General features: G+C 51.4%; 2 protein-coding genes across 4 annotated transcripts; both read left to right on the top strand.

Moving 5' to 3' along the window:
- Window positions 1–4,627: 4,627 nt before the first annotated feature.
- LOC6616099 (cytochrome P450 4d1) lies at window positions 4,628–7,640 on the top strand. Of its 2 annotated transcripts, none has more exons than XM_032724407.1 (3): window positions 4,628–5,186; window positions 6,543–7,166; window positions 7,227–7,640. In XM_032724407.1, the coding sequence occupies exons 1-3, from the start codon at window positions 4,649–4,651 to the stop codon at window positions 7,574–7,576; spliced, it is 1,512 nt and encodes a 503-aa protein (XP_032580298.1). In that variant the 5' UTR covers window positions 4,628–4,648; the 3' UTR covers window positions 7,577–7,640. The 2 variants fall into 2 exon arrangements, with proteins under 2 accessions (XP_032580298.1, XP_032580297.1); XM_032724406.1 differs by lacking the exon at window positions 4,628–5,186 and adding an exon at window positions 5,798–6,418.
- Window positions 7,641–7,808: 168 nt separating this feature from the next.
- LOC6616095 (protein wings apart-like) lies at window positions 7,809–16,610 on the top strand. 2 transcript variants are annotated; one of them, XM_002040424.2, is made up of 8 exons: window positions 7,809–8,502; window positions 9,274–10,398; window positions 11,061–13,673; window positions 14,002–14,844; window positions 14,902–15,071; window positions 15,137–15,225; window positions 15,286–15,476; window positions 15,587–15,862. In XM_002040424.2, the coding sequence occupies exons 2-8, from the start codon at window positions 9,355–9,357 to the stop codon at window positions 15,860–15,862; spliced, it is 5,226 nt and encodes a 1,741-aa protein (XP_002040460.2). In that variant the 5' UTR covers window positions 7,809–8,502; window positions 9,274–9,354. The 2 variants fall into 2 exon arrangements, with proteins under 2 accessions (XP_002040460.2, XP_032580296.1); XM_032724405.1 differs by lacking the exon at window positions 7,809–8,502 and having other exon boundaries at window positions 9,355–10,398; window positions 15,587–16,610.
- The last annotated feature ends 396 nt before the right edge of the window (window positions 16,611–17,006 follow it).

Genomic DNA, 17,006 nt, shown 5'->3' with positions numbered 1-17,006 from the left:
CGCCGAAAGCGATCGCGGTTTCTTTTTATAGCGGCGAAGGCACACACACTCTGCCACTCACACCTACGGCCATTCACACACACACACACGCCGTGCAGCCGCTTTTTTGATTTTCTGATTTTCCGATTTTCCGCTTTTTCAGCCTTTCTGCTTTGTGTAGCCGCTCTCTGGGAAAGCGCTCTCGCGCCTTCCTTTAATTTTAGACCGTTCTTCAGACCGTTCAGAACTCCCGAAGCTCAAAGCCCGCCGCCAAATACTTCGGCTCACCGAATGCTGAGGTGTGTAGCGTCCGGATCGGGGGTCACTCTCCAATCAACACCAGGCTGCGCGCTCCGCTGGCCAGAGGGTCCGGACTTGACCGCAGAGCAAGCAGAGCCCCATTCCCACTCGAAGTGCCAGCAAGAAGAGAGTACACTGCGGGAAAAGAGTAGTGCAACTGATACCAACCATAATGCATTCCAGGGCATATCGAATGGGTATGCATTTTAATTAAGATCTTCTAGAGAGAGAATATGAAATCCCAGCTTGATTGCCACGCACATTTTCGCGCAGTGTTGCGGCGTATGGGAACCGGTGAGAAGAAGTGTCATCCGAGCCGGCGATGCATCGCACGCTCGTGCCGTTCGTAATGCTCTTGGGAAAACCGGAAGCGGTCGCCGCAACGCTCCTCCCCCGCCCCCGCCCCCCGCAACAGCGCACCTTGGCAAGACCAGTGGGTTTAGTGTAGACCCGAAATAGACTGGTCATCTAACGATATGCTGATGGTTGGGTCCCCTTTCGATCGCGGGCTCATGTAACGCGCTGATCGTCGGACGGAATTTTGGATGCCATTCAAGTATCGCAGTGAAAACCCACCACCCACCACCACCCACCAGGAGGGGCGGCAAACGCAGCTTTCGATGGGCGCAGCAGCTCGAAGGCCAGCGAAATCCAAGAATGCCAAAGTTTTAGAGTGCCAGCGCGCCAGCGTGCCAGAGTGGCATCGCAATGCGCGTGCCCAGCTGCCTTGGCTTGTCAGTGGGAATGGGATTTGGATTTGCCTGTGGACTTGGTCCACCCGGCCCGCCAATCTTTAATATACGGGTTTATTCCGCTAATTAAACAAATTCGACTGCATTGTTCGCATACGTTGCTGGGTATTCGTGTGCCCACGACGGAGCATGCTCGTCCAGTTTGAAGCCGGATGCAGCTTGATGCGACAAGGCAAAAACCCTCTGCCAAATGAATGGGTCAAACTTGAAGGCTAAATAATCCCACATTCGTGCACGTGTGCATCCTGCTGAACGAAGTTGGGTGTGTTCGGTGGCTCAGTGGGTGTCCCGCGGTCCATCACTTTCCTGGGATCTGCGCCACCGCCACCGCAGCAACCGCTTGTTATTGTTGCATGTTTGGCTGACAGCCACAAGTGCATGGCGACGGGATTTCGATGGCAATTATATGTATATTATGCACTGCAGTGCACGTGTGTGGCTGGGCGGGGAGGTGGGTTGCGCGGGGGGTTGGCTTCCTTGACCAGAGACCGGGCACCAGGCACTGAGATCGGGGTGCCTGGTTTGGCACCGGCACCAGCACATAAATAAAATCTACTCATGAATGAAAATGCGTTCGCCTGAGCCATTTCCGGTTGCAGCCGAGGAAACCAGAAGAGCCAAACGGTTAGCATAAATTATTTGAAAGATCTGCCAGAGTGCTGACAGCCTCGGCGATGTGGGCGTCAGTAACGCAGAGTCAATTGCATAGCTTACTGCAGTCGGCCTCGAATGAGTTGCGGTTACTTGTGATCAGTACTGACCTCCGGTACTACTACTCCTGCTCGCCTGCTTGCCTGCTTCTCATTCGCTGGCCACCCCCTCATCCTTGTTACCAAGTGACTAAAAAGCCTAAAAAGCCAAGAAGGCGGCACTTTGAATCACTGGCGACGATTCCCTCAGCTGGGGATCGGTGGGCAAGGTGGGCAATAATGTGTAATACAAACAATTAGTTGTATTTATTGGCGAAAATAGCCAAGTGGAAACGTCAAAATGAGCCACTATTTTGCGGGGTGAGTCACTCGGACTCATCCGACAGTTTCGCGGCCAGAAACAGATTTGCTAATATTTAATTGTCGGCCGGGTTAAGTAATGCTGGCGAATATCGGATATGGCCATATTTGGCCAGCGATTGCCGCTATTTTCGAAAAATGTATTTCGGATCGGTGGCGTATACGTGATGCTGGGCAAGCGAAAATTGCGCATACGCTGCGTCTGCCCAATCATATGCTCTATTATTGTTATTATGCTGTATTCATTATTAGTATTATTATTAGCACGGGCATGCATTGTGGCGCAGAAGCCGAGCGATGCGATGCCTCACCCTTAGATCTATATATATAAACGGGCACTTGGCCCGCATTGTGACCAGCCATAAACAGCAGAGGTCACTATCCTAGCAGTCGAAAAGGGGAAGGGATGCGTACAATGTTAAAAACAGCCTAGGATATTCACTTACTCTATCGCAGTTGGCGTTGCTGTTGCAAGTAGATATATTTATATTTCAAGAGTCAAAACGTATCTCTTGGGTTTCGCAAAACGTGCTGGCACTGCTGGTTATTTCGACCGATCGTATTCTATATCTGCGCAGCATGGATATATGGTATATGGCATTTTCTATGCGAGTACTAGATGCCAAGAAGGCAAGTGCCGTTGACGCAAATGGTGCGCCTCTGCCAAATGACTATTATTTTTATTGTTATGATGTAGTGTCTGCGTAGAGTCTCCAGAGTCTCTCCAGAGTTCGACTCGCCCCATCATCCACCCATCCGCTGCAGCTCGCTAAGATCGCGGATTCCGCTGGGATTCAACTACGCGGAGGAGCAATATATGTAATAGCATAGGTTTGCCAAGGATGCAAAGTGGCCAGCGATGACCTGTTTGTTTGGGATCAGTCGATCGAAGCCCCTTTGAAGGATTGGTGGTTACGACCCCTTGGCAGCCTCATTGAACTGTCGACTGACTGGGGGCAGCAATGCGCAATGCTTAAGTGAACAAAATTGGAAACAAAACGAAAATGGAATGCCAATGAAATTCCAACGCACGTCGAGATCACCAGACCCATCCCCATCCCCATCCGCACACCCACAAGCCGTGTGTGCGAGTATCCGACATCGAAAAATGGCCAGCACTTGTAAGACATGTGTAAATATTTACGTTCCGCCTTCTTTTTTCTTTTTTGGGCGGAGGCGGCGGTGGGGGCCAGGAGGATCTCCGAGATTAAGTGACGTCGATGTCGACGACCGACGAGCGGCGACGCAAGAATTTTGGAATTTGGCATGGTCGAAGGACGCCTGTTGTTGCCATTGTTGTGATCTTGTGTATTTGTACACATATATAGTTTATACGGATTTATTTAGTACGCAGTGGGCGAGTGTGCATGTGGTTTCGATTGGCACCCGGAGCCCGATGCGGATTTCATGTGCGGATGTGGCTGCGGAATGAGTCAACTGGGGCTGCCAAATGGGATTTTCTAATTTCTGCTCGGCGTGCACTCGTATTAGCGAATTTGCGCAGCTGCATAAGCATCCACATTTTAATGGCCGCAAAGGTCAGAAGTGCTGAAAGGATGGATGCCTGGCAAGCTGGCCAACTGGCCAACTGGCTCATTGTCGCAAAAACTGGGTGAACTTAATTAGCCCGTTTATGGATTCTAATATTCCAGAAGTGTACTCAACTGAGCGCAGTGCCAATAAACAGTCCATTACCTATTTATATTTCATTTTGACATGGTGCAGTCCTCACGGATACTATACATTATACTATTTGGTTCATCAATGAATATGCCCAGACTTTTGTTAGGGCCATCCCAATCGCAGAGAAATTCGCTGAGAACATCCATTTCAAGTTCGCCTTACTTCGTCATCGTTGTTTGTTTGCCATCGCTGGGATGTGAGTGGGATGGGCTAAGAATAGTACACCTGGCCCGAAATAGACGCGCCATGTGGCCGGCCACTGTGACGTCAGGGGGAATGGAGCTGGATGAGGTGGAGCTGAGCGGTCAGGATGTAAACAACCAGCGCTGGAATCACACGGAATGGAATGTTGCGCCGTTGCGACGGTTTGTTTACACTCGTTCTCGCACGCATCAACTCAATCAAAATCAATTCGCCGGCCAGAATCTCCGCCGGAATGCGCCCCCTTCCCATCGGAAGGAACGACTCCCCTTATCGCCCCCAAAATGCCCATCTGTCAGCCATTGATGATGACCCTTCCCTCTGTTTTATGCTCACTAAGGATGACTCGGACAATCGCCAATCAGAAAGTCAGACAGTGACCCCCGAGGTTCCCGAGTGCAAGTCGGGTGCATGGTCCAAACATTGGACATCTGTGTGTAAGAATAATGTCCAAAAAAGCTGGAACGATGGAAACATCGGTTTACAGCCCCAGAGATCCCTAGCCCACGTTGTATAATGAATTAATGTGGAAAATCTCTATGAACTATGCTAAAAATGGAATTTTTGAACTCACCAGTGCTCTCCGATGTGGCCAGTTGATAACGCCAGAATGCCATCACTGCTGATTGGGAGCAGCTTGTGTTATCAGGCGCTTATTTGGTTTGGCTAGCTTGGAGTCGCAATAGTTGATAGCATTGTCTCCATAGATGTGGTAGAAGGGAAATGTGGCTCCTACTATCTCTAGTCCTGCTCCTGGCGATCGTCACCCTGGAGATGCGACGGTTTCTGCGGAACATGAGGACGATACCAGGTCCACTGCCTCTGCCCCTGCTCGGCAACGCCCACATCTTTCTGGGGCTCACTCCGGCCGAGGCGTGCCTCAAGATGGGCGAGCTGGCGGAGCGGCACGGCGACACCTTCGGACTGTTCCTGGGCCCGTCCTACAGCGTGATGCTCTTCAATCCGCGCGACGTGGAGCGGGTGCTGGGCAGCAGCCAGCTGCTGACCAAGTCGCAGGAGTACTCTTTCCTGGGCCGCTGGCTCAACGAGGGCCTGCTGGTGAGCAACGGACGCAAGTGGCACCGCCGGCGCAAGATCATCACGCCGGCCTTCCACTTTCGCATCCTGGAGCCATACGTGGAGATCTTCGACAGGCAGTCACTGCGGCTCGTCGGGGAACTGGCGCTGCGGATAAGCAGAGGCCAGGAGAGAATCAACCTGGGCGAGGCCATTCACCTCTGCACGCTGGACGCCATTTGCGGTGAGTACATGGATGGATTCAGCAGATTGATTGGCCCCAAAGTTTCAGAGTTTTTACTGCAAGCTCTACATTTTCCCACCTATGGATCGATCTCTTAAATGATACGCGACCAATAACTCATAGCTTTTAAATGGTGGGTTATTTTAATCCAGAAATCTGGGGGGAGACGTCTTCGAAGCATTGGGTCAAGGTCCGAATCCCATTCACCTCCATAAAAACGGCTACCGATTGTGATAAGATATGGTTTGTCGAACTATTTTGGTGGTAAGCTGGCGTTCGACAGTGCGATTAGATATTCCCAGGGCGATTTACATCAAGCTACACTCGAACAAACTGGGCTGGTCTTCTGCTCTGCGGACACACTGTCATGTGCAATCTCTGCGTGGAGTTGATTCAAAGTATGCACTCACAGCTTGAGACCTCCCTGCGAAATCCAAGCAGTTGAATTCTCAGCCGAACTGAGAAAAATCCAATTCTAATTTCAAATTCATAATAGGGGAGCACTTCTTCGCAGTGCATCGGTGGGTGGGATAATCAGTGCTTATGGCCGTGTCCGTGGCCGTTCTCATGTCTACGGCCCGCTTCTGGCCGGATCAGTAGTTATTCCACTATCAAAGGGTGAATAGCGATTGAGGAGCATACGAGAAATACGGAGACCAGTAGAAATATGTTTCTGGTCATCGGCGCAATCCTGGCCAGCGCCCTCTTCGTGGGCCTGCTGCTCTACCAGCTGAAGTTCAAGCGGCTGATTGACCTCATTAGCTACATGCCAGGTCCTCCGGTGCTGCCGCTGGTCGGCCATGGCCACCACTTCATCGGCAAGCCGCCGCACGAGATGGTCAAGAAGATCTTCGAGTTCATGGAGACCTACTCCAAGGACCAGGTGCTCAAGGTCTGGCTGGGACCCGAGCTGAACGTGCTGATGGCCAACCCCAAAGACGTCGAGGTTGTCCTGGGCACGTTGCGCTTCAACGACAAGGCGGGTGAATACAAGGCCCTGGAGCCGTGGCTAAAGGAGGGTCTGCTGGTCAGTCGCGGTCGGAAATGGCACAAGCGCCGCAAGATTATCACGCCCGCCTTCCACTTCAAGATCCTCGACCAGTTCGTCGAGGTCTTCGAGAAGGGGTCGCGGGATCTGCTCCGGAACATGGAGCAGGATCGCCTGAAGCACGGCGACTCCGGCTTTAGCCTCTACGACTGGATCAATCTCTGCACCATGGACACGATCTGCGGTAGGGATCTAGGGGTTTAATTTGCAAATGGTGGTGCTTTGGAGAATGGGCTTTGGGTGTGGCCTGAGTATGGCCAGAGTATCTATTTGTATAAGCTTTGATAGCATTCCTCTTTCTCTTCCAGAAACCGCCATGGGTGTTTCCATCAACGCTCAGTCGAATGCAGACTCCGAGTACGTCCAGGCGGTGAAGACCATATCGATGGTACTGCACAAGCGGATGTTCAACATTCTGTACCGCTTCGACCTTACCTACATGCTAACCCCACTGGCGAGGGCGGAGAAGAAGGCCCTGAACGTGCTTCACCAGTTCACAGAGAAGATCATCGTGCAGCGCAGGGAGGAGCTCATCCGCGAGGGAAGCAGCCAGGAGAGCAGCAAAGATGACGCCGACGTGGGCGCCAAGCGAAAGATGGCCTTCCTGGACATCCTCCTGCAGTCGACCGTCGACGAACGACCCCTGAGCAACTTAGACATTCGCGAGGAAGTGGACACCTTCATGTTCGAGGGCCACGACACCACCTCTTCGGCCTTGATGTTCTTCTTCTACAACATAGCCACCCACCCGGAGGCGCAGAAGAAGTGCTTTGAGGAGATCCGGTCCGTGGTGGGCAATGACAAGAGCACGCCGGTGAGCTATGAGCTTCTGAACCAGCTGCACTACGTCGACCTGTGCGTGAAGGAGACCCTTCGAATGTATCCGTCTGTGCCGCTGCTGGGTCGTAAGGTTCTCGAGGACTGCGAGATCAGTAAGTACAGTGCGTAGGGGAGTAAAGTACTCCTTTTTAACTTGCCTTACTCCAATGCAGATGGAAAGCTCATCCCGGCGGGCACAAATATCGGCATCTCTCCGCTCTACTTGGGCAGACGGGAGGAGCTCTTTAGCGAGCCCAATAGCTTCAAGCCTGAACGGTTCGATGTGGTCACCACCGCCGAGAAGCTGAATCCGTACGCGTACATTCCGTTCTCGGCCGGACCTCGCAACTGCATTGGCCAGAAGTTCGCCATGCTGGAGATCAAGGCCATCGTGGCCAATGTGCTCCGGCACTATGAGGTTGACTTTGTGGGCGACTCCTCGGAACCACCCGTGCTGATCGCCGAACTCATATTGCGTACCAAGGACCCCTTGATGTTCAAGGTGCGGGAGCGAGTCTACTGAACCACAAAATCACATTATATTTTTACGCTTGTCAATTAAAATATATTCAAAAATGTTAACGATTCGCGGCAAAGTCTTTACTTTGAGTGAAGGCCGAACATCAAGGTCACGGTCACACTGGCCTAGGGGTGGACTAGTATCGATAGCGCGAATGCTGTTCGCTTAATTTTGCGCCACATGTATCGATAGTGAGCCCCACGCTATCGTCTCCGGCGTATCGATAGTTTCGTGAATCGTTAGCCCAGCTCTAAAATAGTGTTTCTCTTCTCTCGTGTAAAAAAACAGAGAAATTAAACTTTTTCGCGCATTTCACCAATGCAAAAATTTAAATTCGCAATCGCGTTCGTTTGCCCTGCAGATTGCACAACTACGCGCTCTCGATTGGCGCCGATTTAGCGGAGAATCGCGAAATCAAAGAAATATTCGCAGCAAGAAGAAGAACGGAACGGCCAGTATAATCGTATTGTTGTTTGTGTTGGTGTTAGTTGTGTGTGTGTTTGTGGGTGTTGTTGTTGCTGCTGCTACTGCTTCTGGGATGATGCTGTAAAGTAAAAGTGGTGGCAAAAGCACTAAGCCCGTGGTGCGACGCAAAAAACACGCTGCAGTTAGCGGCCAGGCGGAAAATGATGAGAGTGATGGTGGCTTGAGTCCCGAGTAATCGCTAAAATATCGAGCACACAGTTCGTGCAAATCAAATTGCGCCAATAAGCAAAAGCAAACGCAAACATCGTTTGTTTTATTGCATTCCACGCACACACACACACACCTATATATATGCACACGCACGCAGTCGCATACATATGCGCTGCAGCAGCAACAGAGATTTTTTTATTTGACCACACTCACTCACACACGCAACCACATGCATCCACGCAGCAAAGGGATAACAACAAAAACAAAGAGAGCAGCCAAATGTTTCGCCTGAGGTGAGTTGTTGATTTTTGTGAATTCCGTTTGGCGATTTTTGCGACAGTAAAGTGCAACAAATTGTTTGTTTTTCGGCCTTTGCTTTGGAAATTGGTCTTGATTTGATTTCGGTGCGTGTGTGTGTGGAAATTGGAAATCGCCTGGGTGCGTGTGTGTGCGCGCACTATCGAGTGCTCTCGCTCGCACCGACGTACTTCTTGCGGGCCCGCGTTTGTTGTGTTTTGCTGTTGCTGCACTTCTCTCTGCCCAGCCAAACAAATCGCTCACTTTTAGTAAAATTCAATAACTGTCCGCAGTGCGAAACATGAATTAATAGTTAATGATTGAGTAGCACGGGCTGCATTGTGGTCCATGTCCTGCGAATCCTCCAACCACCCTTTCGATGCCTCCGCGGAGGAAGAGTAGGGTCTCTTTCGGGGTTCGGATTGCTAATCCTTGGATTGGTACTAGCCATAAAACTAGGTTTCTAGTCATCCGTGTCCTTATCTACCTATCTGGGCAGCCAAATCCTAGGTTCGATATAATCCCCAGCATGTGCTCATTTCTTGGTCCAAATAGGCCTGCAAATACATATATGTTAAATCGATTTACTGTTACCTAGTTTCTCTGCAGGATAATGAAATGGTAAATACCGAATTGTACAGCTGTTTCCGAATGGTTGTATGTATAGTGAAATTCATGTGGATAAAGTCCGAACTTTACTCGAATGAGCGATGCGTTTGCTGTGCGTTTGCCAAGAAACCGGTCAACTAATGTTTCTCCATTTGCAGTGACCACATCACCAAGGATTAGAGCCAGCAACACAGAGTGAGAGGATACAAGAACCAGCCAAGGAACCACCGCTAGCGAAGATGTCGCGCTGGGGCAAGAACATCGTGGTGCCGCTGGACTCGCTCTGCAAAGAGAAGGAGAACACCAACCGTCCCACTGTCGCCCGTTCCGTGGGCACCGTTGGCAAGTGGGGCAAGATGGGCTTCACCTCCACGCGCACCTACACCATGCCCGCCATCCATCCCATGGCTGCGGCAGCGGCGGCTGCTGCAGCAGCCGCCAGTCCCTCCCAGAGTCCCGCCTCCACGCAGGATCACGATCCCAACGACCTGTCTGTTTCGGTGCCGGAGCCGCCGAAGCCGAAAAAGTTCTTCAAATCGAGGAATACAGCTCCGCCGGAGGTCATAGCCCAGATCATTCAGCAGCTACCGCACTGTGGAGCCGGGGCATCACCCATGCGGGACCATTTCTCGTCGGCTGGTGTTGGTGCTGGGGGTCTCACGCCCACTTCCGGTGCCCAGGAGGCGGGCGGAGTGAAGCTGAAGCCGGGCAAGGGCGCCAACTCCGCAGAGCGGAAGCGCAAATCGCCCAAGAAGAAGGCAGCAACAACGCCAGCCTCCACGCCCTCGACGCCTGGTGCGTTCTACGGCGCCTCAGATCGAGATGGCGATGGGCTAAGCGATCCCGCCTCGGAGCAGCCGGAGCAACCGTCCAGTGCCTCGAGCAAGCAGAAGCAGAAGAAACCGAAGGAGGAGAAGAAGCTGAAGCCGGAGGCGCCGCCTTCGCGGGTACTGGGCCGCGCCCGCAAGGCTGTCAACTACCGCGAAGTGGACGAGGACGAGCGCTATCCCACGCCCACCAAGGATCTGATCATTCCCAAAGCGGGGCGCCAACCGGCTGAAGTCGCGGCGACGGCAACACTTGCCGCCGCTTCGTCGGAAGCCTTCATCAGTTCCACGTTTGGCAGTCCTGGTTCGGAGCCGTCGTTACCCCCGCCTACGTCAGCGCCAAGTGCAACTGCGTCCACGGCGTCCCAACTGCCCTCCGCATCCGGCGGAGCGTCAAATCCTCCCAGCGCCTCCCGCACGCCAGAACATCCTCCTATCGTGCTACGCATCTCCAAGGTGAGTTACCGGGATTTACTAATTATGGTTTTTAAACTCTATAGACCTGAATATCAGTTGATTGCTTCTACTTCCCTCTATTACCTAATACACATAATAGTAATTTAAATTAATATATCCACCACACTAGTGGGTGCCCCTGCTTTTTTGCTCTTCACCACTCCGTTTCTGGGTACATTTCACTCAGTGAACAGTTATCCAACTCTAACTATTTGCCGAGTACCCCAAATGCGATCACCCTCTCTCTCTCTCTCTCTCTCTCTCTCTCCCACGCGCTCCGTCATCTCTTTCGTCCGGCCACCTCTCTTGCTCACCAGTGCTTCGTGTTTCTTCGTTTCCCTCTCTTTCCCTTACCATTCCCTGTGTGTGGGAAAGGGAAGGCAGCGTAGCGCGCGAAGCAGTGTGAAATTACGCGCGCTTTTACATGGCAAACAAACGGAATTGGAGTCAAATCGCTCTCCCGAGTTGTTGGTGTTTTGTTTTTCGTTCCGCATTTATCCGTCGGTTCTTGCCCATTTCGGTTCACTTGGAGTGCTAATTACCGGGAACGCGATACAGTAGTGCTTATTTTCATTTGCCAGATCAGCTAGCCAGAAGTAGGATTAGAAATAGTGGATCCCAGTAGAAGAACCTAGCTAAATGGGCACTCTTTCGTTTTCCAGGGCACTTCGCGCTTGGTCAGCACGGATAGCGAGGAGCCGCCGAGCAGCTCGCCCGCTCACCAGAACCAACTGAATCAGCTTTCGGTCACGGAGGAGGAGCCAGCGGAGCGGTCCGGAGACGAAACAGTTCCTGCAAGTACGCCAAAAATCACAGTGAGACCACTGAGGCCGCCCCCAGCAGCAGATTCCGTTGATGGATCATCTGCGGCAGTTGGAGGAGCATCAGCAGGCGATTCTTTCGAGGAACGCAAGTCCCAGTCACTAGAACCCAACGAGGACGAGGAGGAGGAAGAAGAGGAGGAGGACGAGGAGGAGGAACCGCCGGAGATCAACTACTGCACGGTAAAGATATCCCCGGACAAGCCGCCGAAGGAGCGGCTCAAACTGATCATCAAGACGGACGTGATCCGCAACGCCATCGCCAAAGCCGCAGCAGCAGCCGAGTCCCGCAGTGAAAAGAAGTCGAGGAGCAAAAAGCACAAGCACAAGCAGCTGCTTGCCGCAGGATCTGGTGCCGCTCCAGCTTCTGGAGCCACCCCCGCCGAGATCAACTCAGAATTCAAGACACCCTCACCTCATTTGGCTCTCAGCGAGGCCAATAGTCAGCAAGCACAGCATACACCATCACAACTACATCAACTGCACCAGCTGCATCCGCAGCGAGGCTCCGCAGTCATATCACCAACAACCCGATCGGATCACGACTTCGACTCGCAGTCCTCGGTGCTGGGCAGCATCTCCTCAAAGGGCAACAGCACGCCGCAACTGTTAGCGCAGGCTGTGCAGGAGGATAGTTGTGTGATTCGCAGCAGGGGATCTAGTGTGATCACTAGTGATCTAGAGACGAGTCAGCACTCCTCCCTGGTGGCTCCCCCCTCGGACATTGAGTCACGACTGGAGTCCATGATGATGACCATCGACGGAGCGGGCACGGGAGCAGCATCTGCGGTGCCGGAGACTCCACTGCAGGAGGACATACTGGCTGTGCTGCGAGGGGAAGTGCCACGGCTAAATGGCAATACGGACTTGGAGCCAACCGAGGAGGAGGATCAACAGCAACAGCCGAAGAGGGCCACGCGGGGCAGGGGCAGAAAGGCTAATAACAATGTGGATGTAACTCCACCCGCCACGGAGACCAGAACCCGAGGTAGGGCCAAAGGAACAGATGCGACCACGGCTGCCACATCGCCACCAGCGGGCAAAAGAACCACGCGGGGCACTCGGGGCTCCAGAAAAGCCGAACAGGAAGTCGACATGGAAGTGGACGAAACGGCGGTGGCGACGGTACCAGCAAACGAAGAGCAGTTGGAACAAGCCCCACTTCCACCGAGAAGGGGTCGCAATGCTGCTGCCCGAGCCAATAACAATAATTTGGCAAGCGTAAACAATAACATTAATAAAATAGCCGCCAATCTGTCCGCCAAGGCCGAGGCCAGCCGACTAGCAGAAGGAGGAGTAGCGGGTGGAGCGGCACGAAGCTATGGTCGGAAACGAAAGAACCAGCAGGTAACGCAGGTGCTTCAGCAGGAGCCAGCGCCCAAAGAGCAGGAAACTCCTGATGCTGAGGAGGAGCAGCCCACACCCGCCAAGATTCCGCACACAGATCACAGGGAACATTCGCCAGACCATGATCCGGATCCTGATCCAGATGAACTGTCGAACAACTCAAACAACTCCTCGTTGCAGCACGATGGATCCTCCTCCTCGCCCCCACCCCGCGATTACAAGTTTAAGGATAAGTTTAAGCGAACATTGACACTGGACTCGCAGGGCGCGGCGAACGCCGGAGCGGGTGGAGCAGCAGCGGCGGCGCCACCTGAGTCCTCTGGCGAACAGCGGGGCGCTGTCAAGCTGGTCATCTCAAAGAAGAAAGGCAGCATCTTCAAGAGCCGCGCTCTGGTGCCATCCGATCAAGCGGAACAGGCTACAGTGGCCAAGCGGCATCTGTACAAGCACAGTTGGGATGCTGCGCTAGAGGCGAATGGCGGTGGAACCAACAGCGATGCTAGCAATGCCTCGGCATCTGGCGTGGGCGTCGCTGGGGCGAAGGATCACCTGCATCATTTAGCGGCGGGCAAGTCCGACGGTGATTTCGGTGACAGTCCGTCGTCGAACAACAATGGCTCCTCCAGTGCGTGCAGCAGCGCATCCACGTTGCGCGGCGATAGCCCTGCCCTCGGAAAGATCTCGCGACTGGCGGGAAAACAGGGAGTACCAGCCACCTCCACTAGTTCCGATGCCTTTGACCTGGATTTGGAACCAATTGCCGGAGAACTCGACCTAGAGCGTAGTGCAGCGGGTGCTTCCGTTGGTGGAACGGGGGCAACGACAGGTGGAGGTGGAGCGACCGGCGGTGGCGGCCCCATTCGTGTCGACCGCAAAACTAAGGACTACTATCCAGTGGTGCGGAACGTTAAGACGGCCCATCAAATCCAGGAGATCGGCGAGTACCAGGAAATGGACGACGATGTCGAGTACATCCTGGACGCACTTCAGCCGCACAATCCTCCGGCAACACGCTGTCTCTCCGCCCTTCAGCTAGCCGCCAAGTGTATGATGCCCGCTTTCCGGATGCACGTGCGTGCCCATGGCGTGGTCACCAAATTCTTCAAAGTAAGTTAGATCCCCAATTCTTTAATATATTGAGCTCCAAACCACCTTTGGGCTCATGTTATTTGCATAGTTGGATTATGTAATTGAAGCTTATCAAATTCAAAATATCAGCTTTCGGTATAGCTGTTCCCAGAATAGCAAGTTTGTTTTGAAAGCTGTCTTGTTATTTTGTTATTCTATATTAAAAGCCTGTATAAACCATTAAACCATTGCACTGGTACATTAACCAACTTGGTATTGTTTTCCACTTTAAATCAGTACAGATTATTGCTTAATTTCAAAGTGAACAAAAAACCTCTTTGTTAATTAACTGACTATTTAACTGTAGGCATTATCCGACGCCAACAAGGACCTCAGCCTGGGCCTGTGCACCTCGGCCATCATGTACATTCTTTCCCAGGAGGGCCTCAACATGGACCTGGATCGCGACTCCTTGGAGCTGATGATCAACCTTCTGGAGGCGGACGGCGTGGGTGGCAGCACGGAGTCTGGGCACCCGGATAGAGCGGGCTACGACCGCAACAAGCAGAAGGTGCGCGAGTTGTGCGAGGAGATCAAGGCGCAGGGCAAGGGAACGCATCTCAACGTTGATTCTCTGACTGTTGGCACGCTGGCAATGGAAACGCTGCTATCGCTGACATCCAAGCGCGCGGGCGAATGGTTTAAAGAGGATCTGCGCAAGCTGGGTGGCCTGGAGCACATTATCAAGACCATCTCAGACTTCTGCAGCCCGGTGATTGCCTGCGACACGGAGATTGACTGGCAGCCGACGCTGCTGGATAACATGCAAACGGTGGCGCGATGTCTGCGAGTCCTCGAAAACGTGACACAGCACAATGAGGCGAACCAGCGCTACATGCTCACCTCTGGCCAGGGAAAAGCAGTGGAGACGCTCTGCCAATTATACCGCCTTTGCAGCCGACAAATAATGCTGCATCCTTCGGATGGTGGTGGCAGCAACAAGGAGCATCCGGGTGTGGCGATGCGCGAGCTGCTGGTGCCGGTGCTCAAGGTACTGATCAACCTGACGCACACGTTCAACGAGGCGCAGCCATCGTTGGGAGCCGAGCTGCTAGGTCAAAGGGGCGATGTGGTGGAGACGAGCTTCCGGTTGCTGCTGCTCTCGGCCAACTACATTCCCGACCAATGTGTCTTTGAGCTAAGCATACTGGTGAGTGTGTGATTAATATCTTTTACCAATTTCAAAAACTAATTCCCACATCTCCAGGTTCTTACACTGCTAATCAATTTGTGCATGCATACTGTGCCCAATCGGGCTGCTTTAATGCAAGCTGCCGCTCCGGCAGAGTACGTAGCGGATAATCCACCAGCGCAGGGATCTGTGAGTGCACTGCAAGCTCTGCTTGAGTACTTCTACAAGTGCGAGGAGCTGGCCAGGTAGGACACACTAACATTTCTAGTCACATTTTCGCATTGCTTTATATTATGTTCCACGCCCGCAGATTGGTGGAGAAGAACACGGACGCCTTCCTCGAGAGCAACGAGAAGGGAAAAAAGAAGCAAGAAGAAGTGGAGGAGACAGTCAACAATCGTGAGTATTCAGCGGATCGATGATCTGTGACCTATGCTAATTGCCGGTCGGTTTTGACAGTTGTACAACGAGCCGGCCACCACATGGAGCACACGCTAAAGGGAAGTTATGCGGCCATCCTGGTGGGAAATCTGATAGCGGACAATGAGTTGTACGAGTCGGTGGTGCGCCGCCAGCTGCGAGGAAATAGCTTTAAGGAGATTATTGGCGTCCTGGAGAAGTACCACACATTCATGAACCTTACATCCAGCGTGAGTCTCACAATATGTCATAAATTTTCAGTTCAGATCGATAGCATATCCCCTTATCCATCAAACTGCACAACCTTCTAACTCGTTAACGTTCTCCCCCATTTGTATAGTTGGAGGCAGCCTTTGTGGCGCATATGAAGTCCACGAAGCGCATCATCGACAACTTCAAGAAGCGCGACTACATCTACGAGCACTCGGATGAGCACGACAACCCCCTGCCCCTGAATATGGAAACGACGGCGCAAGTCTTGGCCGTGGGAGCGGACGCGTCGCATGCTGCCTCAAGCTCGACCACGGTCGCCTCTGCCTCCGCACCCTCATCCACATCGGCCACAGGAACGACGAGGGCGCCGCGGGTCTATAAAACGTACAGCAGCCACAGGTAATCGGACCTGGGATCGGAATCGGAATCGAAGAGCCATCGCAATTGTCGTTAACCACACCGAAAGCCTGCCACCAAAATAAAATTCTGTTGTTTGTGATTATGTAATTTGTTTATGTGTTGATATAACAACCACTATATGTATGTGTATAGTCTGTAATGCACCTAGTTTCAGTCAGCTGTACCCCACGTATATATAGAAGTATATAGCTAAGAGCGATAGGATACAATGCGATCTGATCTGTTTTTGCGTTTGTATTAACCCAAAGTGATAGCGAATTCCTGAGCATGGTCTGCGTTTTAACTAAAGAAAATGATTAAGATTGACGAAACGAAAGCGACACCCCGAACAACACAAAGATCCAAATCCCCACTAATATGAGTACGTTATATAGTCATAAGCAATATTAGCAGCTAAATGTCGGCTTACCCTCGAAAGCACACACCCATGTAAATATTCTTTAATCAGCGATTTTATCGGACGCGTCTTAGGTTTATTTCGAATGTGTTTTTTTTTACCTATTCATACTTTAAATATTAAACCTTTTTTTTATTGATTGTAAAACAAGCGCTCTTAGCAAAAACGCTGCAGCAGAAAGAGCGAGAGCGATAGACATGTGTAAAGAGAGAGATAGAGAGGAAAATTCTAGATTAGATGAGGGAAATAAAGTTATTTTATTGCCTAAACGTAAGCTAAAGAAACTCTACTTATAAAACTAACACTGATAAATAAATATATATATGTATATGGATATATGTGTACGTTTACAACCACAAAAAATGTCATTTTTAGGCTACAAAAATCAGATTTAAAAAGCAAGCGCGCGTGCAAGAAAGAAACAATTTCGGGAACAAAATATATATATTTATTTTGTGTTTTCAACGAGTACATAATATATTGTTCTTACGGAAAAAACAAACAGAATTAAAACTAAAATTGAAAAAATGCGGCAGTTGTTTTATTTTGTATAAAGGGAGTCGGGTAATTTGGTTTTTATTTTGACATCAACTTTAAAATATTGCGGATAATTTAACACATTAACTCAATTTATTTTTTATCTTTTGCAATAATATTTAGTATCACAAAAATAGTTTTATTTTATTCACTTGCGATGATTTCCGCTCGACGCAGTGTCATCGCTAAGACT

Source organism: Drosophila sechellia, chromosome X (genome assembly GCF_004382195.2).
Source record: "Drosophila sechellia strain sech25 chromosome X, ASM438219v1, whole genome shotgun sequence".
Classification (NCBI taxonomy): Eukaryota; Metazoa; Arthropoda; class Insecta; order Diptera; family Drosophilidae; genus Drosophila; species Drosophila sechellia.
This window is presented reverse-complemented; position numbering and strand designations above follow the sequence as displayed.

Excerpts from the sequence above, each read along its gene's own strand:
- LOC6616099 (XM_032724406.1), top strand. The coding sequence starts at position 5,854 with ATGTTTCTGGTCATCGGCGCAATCCTGGCCAGCGCCCTCTTCGTGGGC. Across the intron at positions 6,419-6,542 it reads CACCATGGACACGATCTGCG|AAACCGCCATGGGTGTTTCC; the intron begins GTAGGGATCTAG and ends TTTCTCTTCCAG. Across the intron at positions 7,167-7,226 it reads TCTCGAGGACTGCGAGATCA|ATGGAAAGCTCATCCCGGCG; the intron begins GTAAGTACAGTG and ends ACTCCAATGCAG.
- LOC6616095 (XM_032724405.1), top strand. The coding sequence starts at position 9,355 with ATGTCGCGCTGGGGCAAGAACATCGTGGTGCCGCTGGACTCGCTCTGC. Across the intron at positions 15,226-15,285 it reads GGAGGAGACAGTCAACAATC|TTGTACAACGAGCCGGCCAC; the intron begins GTGAGTATTCAG and ends CGGTTTTGACAG. Across the intron at positions 15,477-15,586 it reads TCATGAACCTTACATCCAGC|TTGGAGGCAGCCTTTGTGGC; the intron begins GTGAGTCTCACA and ends CCATTTGTATAG.